Raw genomic sequence first — 12,811 nt, forward strand, 5'->3', positions numbered from 1 at the left:
AAGCTACTGCTTTAGATGTATAGAGCAGATGGGGGCCTTAGTTATGTTAATTAACTCCCGCGGGTCTACTCTGAGTAGCACTGGCTACAACTCAAGATTTCACACAAATATTTGAAAATGGTTTCATAAAAAAAAATCAGATTCTAAATAGCTGAAACCCACTTTCATTAATTACTGATGGTTATCCTGGTTGACAGAACAACCTGACAACCTCAACACATTTATATCTCTTATTTCCCATATGGTAGTTGAGCTGGTAGAGCACGAGACTCTTAATCTCAGGGTCATGAGTTCGAGTCCGATTTTGGGCAAAAGATTCCTGCATCGCAGCGGGTTGGGCTAGATAGTCCCCAACAACTCTACAATTCTATGGTTCTTTCCTCTTGTCCCCTCCACCTTATGCATACATGATGTAAATGTGTTTTCAGACATGTACAGGTGTCCACATCAGGAATCAAGGATCAAGCACAAAAGGGTTGTGTGAAACAGTTCACACAAAAACACACCACAAAAAGAGGACAGCCTCTTTTCCTTTTAGTCCCAGCTGTCCATGGGTAAAAAGGCTCTCACCTATCCCGGCTTGTGCAGTTATCCATGGCAAACGAAGGTAAAGGATCACACCCCAGATGTTCAGCATGCACCGGATCTTCGGAAATAGAAGAAGGAGAAAAAAGCTGAGAATCTAATAGCACACCGACACTAGGGATGGAGGAGAAACTCGATTCAGTATGAATGTGAGCAAATTCTCAGCTTCTGGAACAAGATGCGAACCAACACCCCACTATCTTTCAAAATTTGCACTCATTCAAATTTTGCTATGCAGTTCTCCAACCCAACGGTGTTTGCATAACTGGCGAAAGTGTGCATTAAAAGTGAAGACCTTGGTGACAATAACATGCAAAGGTGGATTTATATTGGGGGGAATTGCTTGCGTACATTAGTCCAAACTGCACATCTTAAAGGGGTTGGTTAGGACATTCACACTAAAATGCTGGTGAATTTTCATGAAGCGTCAAAATAAATAAATCACAAGTTGCTGCAAAATGTGGAGAACTGAATTTAAGATTTGAAAAGTTAGAAACTGAGAGTTCTGGTGCCTCCAGATGTCCTGGACTACAATTCCCATCAGCACCAGACAGCACTGCTGCCCTGGCTGAGTGTGAGGGGAGCTGTAATCCCAAAACATCTGGGAGGCACCAGAACAGCAAAGGTTGAATCTATGTTGTATGTCTTTCTGGTTGCCTTTTATGTATATATAATTCAGGACCAATTCGTTGACTGCTGCTGCTTTGCTTGCATCTTCCCAACATTATTTTATACTCCTGAGACTAGATGGGCACCCTTCTCCTTTCCCTGCAATCCAATTAATCCACTCATTTTTTTGACTTTACCATGACGCCGGTCACCCAGCCAAAGCGGACTGGTTCCACTTCCGGTTCGTCGGCTTCCACATCTTTCTCCTCTGCCTCCGTAGCACTGGGATCTCCTTTTGTCTGTGAAAAACAACAATACAAGGGAATGGGATGAGGGAGTTAACAAGCACACACTGAAATTTAGGGACAGTATAAAACATCTCAAGTTTGAGAGGATGCCAGCGTTCTGTTAATTTTGCATTCGCTTCTTGTGAAGTCTTGCTTGGTGCAATAATAATATTATAATAATTTATTATTTATACCCCGCCCATCTGGCTGGGCTTCCCCAGCCACTCTGGGTGGCTTCAAAAAAAATATTAAAATACTGTAATACATCAAATATTAAAAGCTTCCATAAACAGGGCTGCCTTCAGATGTCTTCTAAAAGTCTGGTAGTTGTTGTTCTCTTTGACATCTGGTGGGAGGGCGTTCCACAGGGAGGGTGCCACTACTGAGAAGGCCCTCTGCCTGGTTCCCTGTAACATGGCCAGCATGGACAGAAGGAAAAGAGGAGAACTTGGGTCGGTCAGGAGGATGATATTTTAATTGCCCAAGTGGTCTTCTGCAGAAATAGAAACCTTTGTCTCCAAGTGAAGAGGCCCATCCTATTGAGTTACACCAAGGGTGAGGAACCTCTGGCATCACAGCCGGCTCAAAACATTTTAGCACCTGAGGCGGACCGCAAAATGGCACACAGCCATGCCTTGCCAGCGAATAAGGGGTGAGTGAAGATCTACACCAGCAACACGAGTGGAATAAAGATCTACCTGGAGACCAAGGGTGGGAAGAGACCAGCAGGGCCTCCATTTTGCCAACAGGCCGCCGTAGAGGTGGCTTAGGGGAAGGCTGCTGAGGAGGAGAGAGATCAGGCCTCCAATGATTGTGCTGGGCCTGCTTCTGTCACTGCGGCAGCAACAGTGGGCAATGCTTTCCTTGGAGGCCGGATCTGCTGTCCTGTGGATCCTGCTGCCCAAGGTGGTTGCCTCACCTTGCCTCATGAGTGGGCCGGCCCCGTGTGGCCCTCCAGAAGCTGATGGACTCCAACTCCCATCAGCCCCAGCCAGCTTGGCCAATGGCCAGGGGTGATGGGAGTTGTAGTCCAGAAAAATCTGCAGGGCCACAGGTTCCAATCCTCCATTTAACATGCAGCAAAAGGTCCTTCCTTGCCAGCTGTTTTCAAAAGTGTGCTGTTGCACCCAGTGATGTACATTTTCTGGAAAACTTTGGCAGACGCCACCTTTGGCAGAAAAGCACCCTCTAGCAGGTCTCACCAGATCTGCGTTTCTGAGCATGTCCAGCGAAGGGCGGACCTTCCGCCGCCCAGGAGGTGCTGAAAGGGCGTAGAATTCATAGCGAGGGCAGGCGTCTATCGTGGTCTCGTAATCCGGAGGGTCTGAAAGAGATCCGTTTTCCTCCATCTGCGAAGGTGGCGGGAGCTCCGCCGGGCATTTGGGGGCACTCTTGGCTTGGTCCGAGGGGGGTCCATTCTGCTGCTTGCGGATCTTAAACCGCCCCAGGGAAAAGATGGTCTTATATGATGAGTCCTCCTCCTCCATCGTCTAAGCGGGGTTGTTCTTTTCAGCTGTCAGACGAGAAGCACGGGGAAGCAGCAGCAGAGATGACATAGTTAAAAGATGGCACTTAATTGTATACCTCAAACCATTCTTGGGCTCTGAAACATTCTTTTTCATTCACAGGACTCAGCCCAACAATATATGAATTCGCAATAAAGACATGAGTGTCCCTAAGGATATACAGAGTGCAACCCCCCCCCATCTAAAACAGACATCTAAATATGAGAAAGGGACTTGGGGGACGCAAGATTTGGTGGCAGCGTGTTTATTGCACTAAAATAGGGCCTGTAATTTTGCACCTGAGGAATCAGCTGGACACCGCAACCTGTACGAATGAATAAAGCGAAGGCAAATACATGTGCAATTTTGGTCCTGCTGCTCTTGGAGTGTGAGCACTATGCAGGATAACGAAGACTCTGACCACTTGGCTGCTTAAAATGCAACTCAGCAGTCTCTCTCTCCCCCTTGATTCTCTCTCACACACCGGCTGGAGGAGATGAAGAAAGGAAAGGTGTTAAGACAGGGTAAATGGTTACATGGGGAGCGGAGAGAGAAACCGCACAGGAGAGATGGACAGACAGAGATGCAGGGACAGGTATGTAGATGTCTCCGCTCCCTTTTTTACCTGCTCCTCCGATGTGTCTCTCCACTCAGCCAGCCTTTGGCAACTTATCTCTCTCCAGGCAGCAGGTTCAACTCCTGTCCCCCTTTGCCTTATAAAGGTCCCAGATAATGCCAGGCCTAGCTTTTCCAAAACTGGACCCAACAGCTCCTGGCTGCCCTGATCCCTCCCATATATCCACCCCTTCTCCAAACAGACAAACTTTCCGAGTGCACAGCAGTGGGGGGGGGGGGAGTGGAGAGGGAGATGATTGAAGGCACATCCTGTCCACTCCTTACACATCAACGCATGACTTAAAAATCCTATTTGCACTGCCTTATCTGCTGCCCCTACAACGTTCTTTCCACTGGGGCCGGTTTGCACAGGGCAATGGAAACTTGAAAAAAGACAATGGGCGACGGGGAGACTGGAGCCACAGGGGATCAGCCTGGCTGGGCGCACGCCGGGCCCATGCGCCAGGGGACCCAGCCAATGGGGTCGAGAACACACGTGTCCCAGGTGAGGCGATCGATGTGGCAGGCAGGTTTCATTGGGGCTATTCAGGGCTGGGGGGGGGGGTTCTGTTCCATGCTGCGACTGAGCCGCCTGGGTCATGGGTCGCTGACACAACGACGCAGTCGTTTTCAAATTGCATTCTGGGGAAGCCACAAAACGAGCAAGGGGTTGTTACTCCATTAGGAGACCCATCAAGGCAGACAAACTTTTGAAAAAGGCAGCTTCCCCAGCACCCCAGCTGACCTGAGCTGACCTTACAATGCGCTGCCACAAAACAGTCCTGGGTGTCATTATCTGGGTAAGATGTGGGAACTTGTGGGAACTACTTTCTTCTTTGCTGGAACCCCGAGGTCCACCAACCAGTTGGAAAATAATGTTGAGGGAAGCTGGGGGGGGCATAGCCAGATGCAAAATGGCGGCCCATGGGGGGGGGACGAATTACCTCCTGCACCCCATGAGCCACACATACTGGGATGACTCATATGTACAAGTTCAAAGGTGCTATATGTCTGCATTTAATTAGAAGGATTTCTGTACAGTGGTACCTCAGGTTACAGATGCTTCAGGTTACAGACTCTGCTAACCCAGAAATAGTACCTCGGGTTAAGAACTTTTACCTCAGGATGAGAACAGAAATCAGGTGGCAGCAGTGGGAGGCCCCATTAGCTAAAGTGGTACCTCAGGTTAAGAACAGTTTCAGGTTAAGAACGGACCTCCAGAACGAATTAAGTTCTTAACCCGAGGTACCACTGTACTGTAAAAACTCTAAGCAGTATATAATAATGCATTGCTGGGGGTTGGCGTAGATAACCCTCCCAACTCTACATTTCTATGATTCTATGAACGTAAAAGCAGTAAAGCAGAGATACTATTTTAAAAAAAAAAAAACAACAAGCAGTAAAAACAGTATTATAAAGACAGGGACTCAGCGGTAAGAGGGTCCGATCTTATGCCGCAGGCAAAAAGGATACTGTACAACAAGACACCTGAAGCAATTGATGCATAAATGCTTCATGTATGACTGACTACCTGCCAGCAACAGGAGAGATTTTTATTGCTGCCTCTGCAAACCGGCAATCTCGTTGATTCTTATCTAGGGTGCACCATCAGTTCACGCAGGGCGACAGCAGGGCCTAGCTGGCCTAGCCAACCCTGTGTGAGAACTCATTGTTTACCGAAAATATTTCGCATGGATTTCACCAGGGCACACAAACACACACACACACACAGAGAGAGAGAAACAACAACAACAACAACAACAGCCTGGCCTCCTCCTCATGCCTTTAGCAGCAGTTTGGTATGGAAAAATAATCAAGTGAGGCTTTCCATGGAGATCATCTGCAGAGGAAGCTATTTTGTTAAGAAAGCAGAGCAGGGGGATAGTGAATATTCTTATTCTTATTCTTATTCTATTATTATTATTATTATGAACTCTGGGGTGCGGTGCAGTGGAGCTAAAAGCACCATGTCACACTGTAAGTCAAAAGAGCATAAACTAACCTCAGCAGGTGACCTGATATTTTTCATTTAAAGATGTTTAAAGTAATAAGCTTGCTTGTTTGCTTGCTTGTTTTATGCCCTGCCTGCCCTTCCCAAAGAAGTCCAGGGTGGCAAACAAGTGATAAAGTGATAAAACAAAGAAATGTATTAAAAGCAACTTATAAAGGGCTTCTTGAAAGAGGAAGGTCTTCAACAGCCCAAAAAAACAGAATTTTAACAAAATGTGCCCAAGCACCTGTCAATAAACCCAGCTTCTTTGCACTCATTGCCCAGAACCCTAGGGAAGGCAGGAACCGTCATACTTCTTACTGAGCAGTTGAGAATAATGTAATCCCCATTTTCCTCCATATATCCCCGTAAGTAAGCTGGGCTATAGCCTAATTCTATCTATCATCTATCTATCATCTATCATCTATCATCTATCTATCTATCTCTCTCTCTCTCTCTCTCTATCTATCTATCTATCTAATCTATCTCTCTATATCTATATCTATATCTATCTATCTATCTATCTATCTATCTATCATCTATCTATCATCTATCTATCTATCTATCATCTATCTATCTATCTATCATCTATCTATCTATCTATCTATCATCTATCTATCGATCGATCTATCTAGTAGTGTTAAAATGTAGAGTAGGAGCCTGAAATTACGTACTTCTGGAAGGGGCCCAATTCCTGCAGTGATCTAGTTGTCTTCTCAAATATTTGTGTGGCTCTAGTTATCTTCTCCAGTATTTGTGTGGGGGAAAGAATGTGGCCAGGGGCATCATCTGGGGAGCCAGGGAGCCAATGCCCCCCAAATTTTAAAGGAGGGGTGCCGCACGAAGTAGGGGCAAGCCAGCAAACTTGATTGTCTCCATATTCTTTTCAGGGTTGGGGGTACAGCTGGGGAAGTTCTTAGAGGTGGGTCTCCCGCCAATGTCTGCCACTATCACCCCTGCCCATTGGCTTATCCTCTCCTCCAAAGCTCAATCCACACCAGTGCCCCAAAGAAATGTTTGGAGCTCAGTGGTTCCCACGCAAGAGGTCCTAGGTTCAATTCCCGGCATCCCCAGAAAGGTCTGGGGATGTCCCCTGAAACCAAGCACAGATGGCATTAGCCGTAATCTATACCTGCCCTGTAGTTTCTTGAGAGATAAATTGCCGCTGGACACGTTTCTCCTTGAATCAGCGTCTACCTGATTGGAAAACTTAAGCCAGGCTCATTTAGCAGTTAAGCTGAGGGATGCACATTCAAGGCAGTCTTTACATGTGTGCAGAGGATCGCTTCATGAACAGGAGTTGGTGGGGTGGATTGCAGGCAAATATGACTTGATAAAGAGAGGGGGGGGGAGACGACACATGACCTGGCCATATTTTTCAGCTTCTACTCTGTACATACCAGGCCAGTTGAAAGCAATAGGATTCTCTTTTCAGCAAAACAAGGCAACTCATTAATCTGAGAGCATTCTCCAGAAGTTATTAATATGTAAATGATTTTAGCTCCTGTTTGTATGTTTAAATGAGAACAACAACAACAACAAAACCCCTAGAGAGCTCGTGTTTTATGTCTCTGTAGACATGTTTTCACCCACACTGTTTGCAATGGCCTGCGGCGACAAGCAATGCATATTTACCCGTCGAAATAAAATAATTAATACACGTGCCCATTTTGACCTCAAAACTCTTGCTGCTGTTGTGTATCGTAGGCAGGCAGCCAGCCGTCCGACGTGGTCATTTGTTAAGGGCTGGTCCTTGGGATTCTCTCCCATAAAGTTATACAAGGCAGACAGTGGTGTCGGAAAATAGTTTTTATAGTTGCTCGGCTCTATTATTTGAGCAGCTCTCAGATGCCTGAAAAGGTCACAGGTGGTGACATGTGCCTTGCCTCTCTTTATTGGCAAAGGGCTGCCGGCCACCTTATTTTATTGGCAGTGCTCCTATTGCATTTGTTTTAGAAAACCAACAGGTAAACACCCCACTCCTTTGGAGGGGACGGTGTCAGGGAGCCCTCCTGATGGAAGCAGTCAGGAATGATGGGATTTGTAGTCCACCAACAATCCTCCCCATAAACAAAAGAGTTTAGTGGTGAAACTAATTCGCTGACCTCGGCCCAGCTGCTCGCTCTCTGTCTTGGCCTAGCCTACCTCACAGGATTGTTGTGAAAATAACATGAGGCTGAGGGAAGACAACAGCCCACCACCTTGAGCTCACTGGAGGAAGGGCAGTATAATCATGTTACACATAATAAATGGACTGCTCTGTTAAAAACTCAAACCATATTCCTTTAATCGAGTGACAGCCCATTCAGGTGGCCTTGCCTATGGACTGTATTTTAGGTTTTCCACACTCTCAGGGGAACTACGTTTTCTAACTTGGCACTAGTTTTGTGGAGGCACGCCTCCTTTTTTTTACATTTGGACTTCATAATGAAACAATTATCAGCTTAGCAGGGCATGGAGGGGGATGGGATTATCCTCCGCTTACCTCTGCAGAACGAATTCCTGGTTAAAGGCAAAAGTTGGCAACACAGCATAAAGCCAAATGTTACATAATATGCAAAGCGGCAATTAGATGACTCTCATTTTGGAAGATGTACTAGGGGAGATAGTGATGTAATTAAAAGCAGCACTTACACACATAACTACTACCTTACTGAGCGGCATGTTTATTTCTTATCACTCATGTGTTTGCTACGCTGGGCTGCTTTGAGAGGAAGGGCTGAGTACAGATATAAAAGATCAATGAACAATATAACAAATTTTTGCAAAAAAAAAAAAAAAAATCTCCAGGCTCTGAAAAAAATATTAAGGCACAGGTGACCAATTATTTTCTCACCAATTGGCAGCTTCACACAGCAGCAGTGATGCATGCTGGGATTTTTGTGTGTGTGGTTCTTTATATTTCTGCAGAGAATTTTACATTTCGTAAGTTCATTAGTAGCAACAAATGGGTGCCCAATACAAATGCAAATAAGAGTTTTACCCAATGCTAGTGCTACTCTGAGTAGGCCCATGGAAGTTAATGGAAATGGCTCTCTATGACTAATATGAATAACTTAGGTTCCTTAATTTCAGTGGGTCTACTCTATAGCCCAAATCATAGCAGTCTCAAAGCTTTTAGCTTTGTTTACTACATTTGAGGAGAATAGCTTAGTTGGATCAGTGCTTCATTGGTCTTCAGTGGGTGGGTTGAGGACCCACTATTTCAGCCAAATCTGAGGTGGGTCGCTGTAACAGCAGCACTACCACCGAACAAATCTATGGTTTAAAAGAAAGACAGACATGAAATGGGTAAAAATATATATGCATGTTTGGGTTAAGTGGGTCTGACAAGGTTGCAGACAGCTGCTCTAGAGCACCAGAAATTATTCTGAAGCAAATTTCCCTATGTAAGTCCCCTTAATTATCTAGCTACAGGTCAACAATCAAAAGGAAGGGAAATGATAATGGGTCTGAAAGTATTGCAGGTGCGCAACAGGGACCAGGAACAGGTGGGCCTCTAGATTTGATGGACTGCACACACACCCCTCTCATCCCTGACCATCAGCTATGCTGGCTGGGACTGATGGGAGATGGACGTTCAGAGAAGGAGTTGGAATCCAACAACATCTGGAGGGCTACAGGTTCCCCACCTCTGGAACACACAGGAAGAACAGAACACATGACTCACGCCAAGACACACACACAGTCAATGCTCCCAGGACCTCAGCGAAGGGTGACCAGATGTGCGCACGCACGCACGCAAGCAATGCAGCTGCGCCTTTAATAGTTGTGTAAAAGAGGGAATTTCAGCAGGTGAAGCTTTCACAACAACCTACACCTGCTTAGGGAGGGGGTAGTTCACGTTCGGCTCACATTTAAAAGCGAACCTACCTATTTCTGAAGCAATGCAAGAAAAGAAAACTATTGGTAGCTGTTCCGATTCAGCAGGTTTTCCCTGCGAAAATTTGGACTAGCCGTTTATTTCAAAAGGTGCAATTCTCTGAATTTTGCAATGCAGTTCTCCAACCAAGTAAATGTGTGCAATATGTCAGGGTAAAAAGTGTGCCTCAAAAGGCATGCATTAGGTGAAAATGACCTTTAAAAATGTGTTATATATGGGGACATTGGTTTGCAGATGTGTGTATATTAGGGAAAACGGCATGCAATAGTGTCAGGAGAAATTCACACTAAAATGACTTTTTGTTGTTGTTTGTTAAGCAAACTTATGTGGTGAACTGAAGACTGGAAAAATGAGAAACTGAAAGAAATCAAAATAGACAGCTTTGCCCCTTCCTATGCGACCTACTGAAATTCCCTCTTTTAAAGGGGCAGGTGCCCTGCGGGTTTCTGTTTTCCATTGGGCCATGTTGCCTCAGGATTGCCATGTATTCATTGTCAGGTGCCTCCATGACAGGAATACATTCAGCACAAGAATGCAATGGCATGGGAACGAAGAAATAAATAAGGCTCACCTGTTAAATTTCTGCCTGCTGCACAGCATTAAAGTCGAACTCTCAAAGCACTCTTGTAGGTAGAACTGCATCAGTTGCAGGTGGGCGAAAAAAGTGGCACCTGGAGAGCTTTTCTCCACAGCTGCAAGGCACAGGGACAGGCCTCGGTGACACACCAACCGGGAGGTCAACCCCAAATCCACTCTTCTACTCACTCAAAGATGCCGCACAGACCACACACTTGATGGCGGTTCACCTCCCTGCAGCGCTGCACGCCAACTCACAAGTGCAAAGAGGAACGCGCTCCCGACTGATGTGATTCACATCTGATAAACCCATGGGATGAGGCCTAATCCTTGGGGCAGAATCCATGTCCCCGCCCCCTCGCCATGCTCTTGCACACATGCAGCATGTACAAGCCCACGCACCATCACCGAAACTCCCGCCCTGCCCGAGGCTCTCCTCTTACAACACCCCTTCGGGTTGTCTAGGCCAGAGGAAGCTTGCAGAAGGCTCAGAACTTTTTGGCAGGCCGCGTAGGGAGCAACCTGTAAACTGAGTGACTCCACACACCCTGGAGGCGGAAAGCATGTTACCAGCACTTGCTTTGTGGTAATAACCACACGCATATTTTGATGAAATAATGAGTCTCACACTCTCCCTGGCACCCCTTCGGCTGAAACTGGTTAGGTGCAAAAGGCGAAATCTCTGCCTTAGAGGGTTGTTGGGTGTTGAGGAAGCTGTATCTACAAACTGCAAAAACATTTCTTTTTTTAAAAAAATAATATTTATTGAAAGTTTAAAAATAACAAAAAGGTTACTAAAAGAAAAAAGAAAAATTAAACATGATAGAGTACAAAGACAAATACAAAAGCACTACATAAAACATTAAATTAACAAAACAAAACAAAAAAACAATTAAAAACAATTAAAAACACTTCCAATCTTTTCAGTCTTAACTTTCATTCACTTATTTCATTGACTTCCTCACGCCTCCCTTTTTGTATTCCACTTCAATTAACTGTTTCAGCAACTCCTTTCCATCTTCCTCTGTTTTCTGTCCTGTAATTAATCTTAACATGTTCTAACCTTGTTTTTCCCCTTTAATACATTAATGCATCTGTACCTAATTCCTTATCACCTTTCTGCTAAAGCCATGTAACATCATTCCATCATTTTCTAACATTCATTAATTTTACAATATTTCTGTAAATAATCTTTAATTTTTTTCCAATCTTCTTCCACCGACTCTTCTCCCTGGTCTCGGATTCTGCCAGTCATTTCTGCCAAAAACATTTCTCTGCGAGGGCAACCAAAACAAAAGGGGAGCTCCCTGAGAGTATATATAAAGAAAGGTCACAGGAAACTTCCCCTCCCCAAAGCCTGCTGGATCAGGCCCATGGCCCATATAGTCCATTGGGGAGTGGTGCAGGAAAAACAACTTACTCCTTAACTTAAAGAAAACAAAAGAGATTATTGTGGACTTTAGGAAATGTAAATTGTGATCATGGTTTCTCCCCTGCCAGGTATTATTGAGGGGAAGTGCGTGGAACAGGTCTCAGTCTTTCGATTTCTGGGAATGGAGTTGAGAGATGACCTAACCTGGGGAGAAAACAGCAAAGACCTGATGAAGAGAGCACAGCAGAGGTTATATTTTCTGAGAATCCTCTGGAAAAACAATCTCTCAGAGGACCCGTTGATGGCATTTTACCATTGTACTGTGGAGAGTGTCTTAACTTATGGTCTGTGTGTGTGGTTTGGGAGCTGCATGGTGAGGGAAAAACAATGCTGTCCAGGGTTGTAAAGACTGCAGAGAGAATAATTGGGTGCACTCTTCCCACCTTGGATCAAATCTATGCTTCCAGGTGCCATAAGAAAGCTGCAGAGATAGTGCAGGATAGTGCGCACCCCGGAAATGATCTTTCGGCTTCTGCCTTCTGGAAGAAGTTACAGGGTTTTTCAGTCTAGGACTAGCCGCCTGAGAAACAGTTTCTACCCAAATGCGATTTTGGTTTTAAACGCATTGTAAGGAGTCTGTATGGGAGTATATTGTATTTAAAAATGGGGTATCAGAGTTTTTAGGGGGCTAACCAGGTTGGGATGGCTGGGATAGCAGGCTTGTTGGTTTTTGAATGTCTGATTTTTCAGTTTCGTTGTTCTGTATGGGACAATGACAATAAAGATTATCGTATCATGTCATATCGTATTGTGTCCTTTTTCCACAGCGGCCAAACAGAGGCTCATGGGAAACCTGTAAGCAGGATTCGAACACAAGAGCACTCTCCCCTCCTGAGCTTTCCAGCAACTGGTATTCAGAAGCACGGCTGCCTCCAGCTTTGGCAAAAGAGCTTGGCCGTGGCTACTAGCCATCAATAGCCCTCTCCTCTGTGAGTTTGTCTAATCATCTTTTAAAGACTAATGCGGTTGGTATAAAAGGTGTTTAATTCACCTGTAAAACGGAGATGAGAGAGAACCATTGGCTGCGTGACGACAACAATAAGAATTTCCCCAAATGCTTCAAACTGTTCAGATGAGATCTGGATTGCATCCTATTTCGTACTTTCTTAAACAAAACAAAAAGGAGAATTCCTCTCAGAGTCCAGGGCAGAACATTCGATATTTGGCAGAGGCACCCTCAGATTTAGGGGAGCTCCTATGTAAGACGTCTTCATTAGGGCTTCCTCCCTTCCTTGCAGAAGACCCCAGTTGTGCTACTACACCCATTTTATACCACTGGTCCAGAATAAGAGAAGATGTGGGGGCTGCTGTTTCTTTCCTCTTGCAGGG

General features: G+C 45.3%; 1 protein-coding gene across 1 annotated transcript in view; it reads right to left on the bottom strand.

Moving 5' to 3' along the window:
• The window catches only part of LOC307201963 (solute carrier family 12 member 3-like), a 33,354-nt gene extending 23,020 nt beyond the window's left edge, over positions 1–10,334 (bottom strand). The window contains exons 1-4 of the mRNA XM_079951541.1: positions 10,046–10,334; positions 2,684–2,994; positions 1,392–1,493; positions 571–646 (exon numbers count right to left, since the gene is read on the bottom strand). Of these exons, the coding sequence (XP_079807667.1) occupies positions 571–646; positions 1,392–1,493; positions 2,684–2,968 (463 nt within the window). The 5' untranslated portion in view covers positions 2,969–2,994; positions 10,046–10,334. The remainder of the gene's footprint in view (positions 1–570; positions 647–1,391; positions 1,494–2,683; positions 2,995–10,045) is intronic.
• Between the last annotated feature and the right edge of the window lie 2,477 nt (positions 10,335–12,811).

This window comes from Podarcis cretensis, assembly GCF_951804945.1.
Source record: "Podarcis cretensis genome assembly, chromosome: 13".
NCBI classification, from domain to species: Eukaryota; Metazoa; Chordata; class Lepidosauria; order Squamata; family Lacertidae; genus Podarcis; species Podarcis cretensis.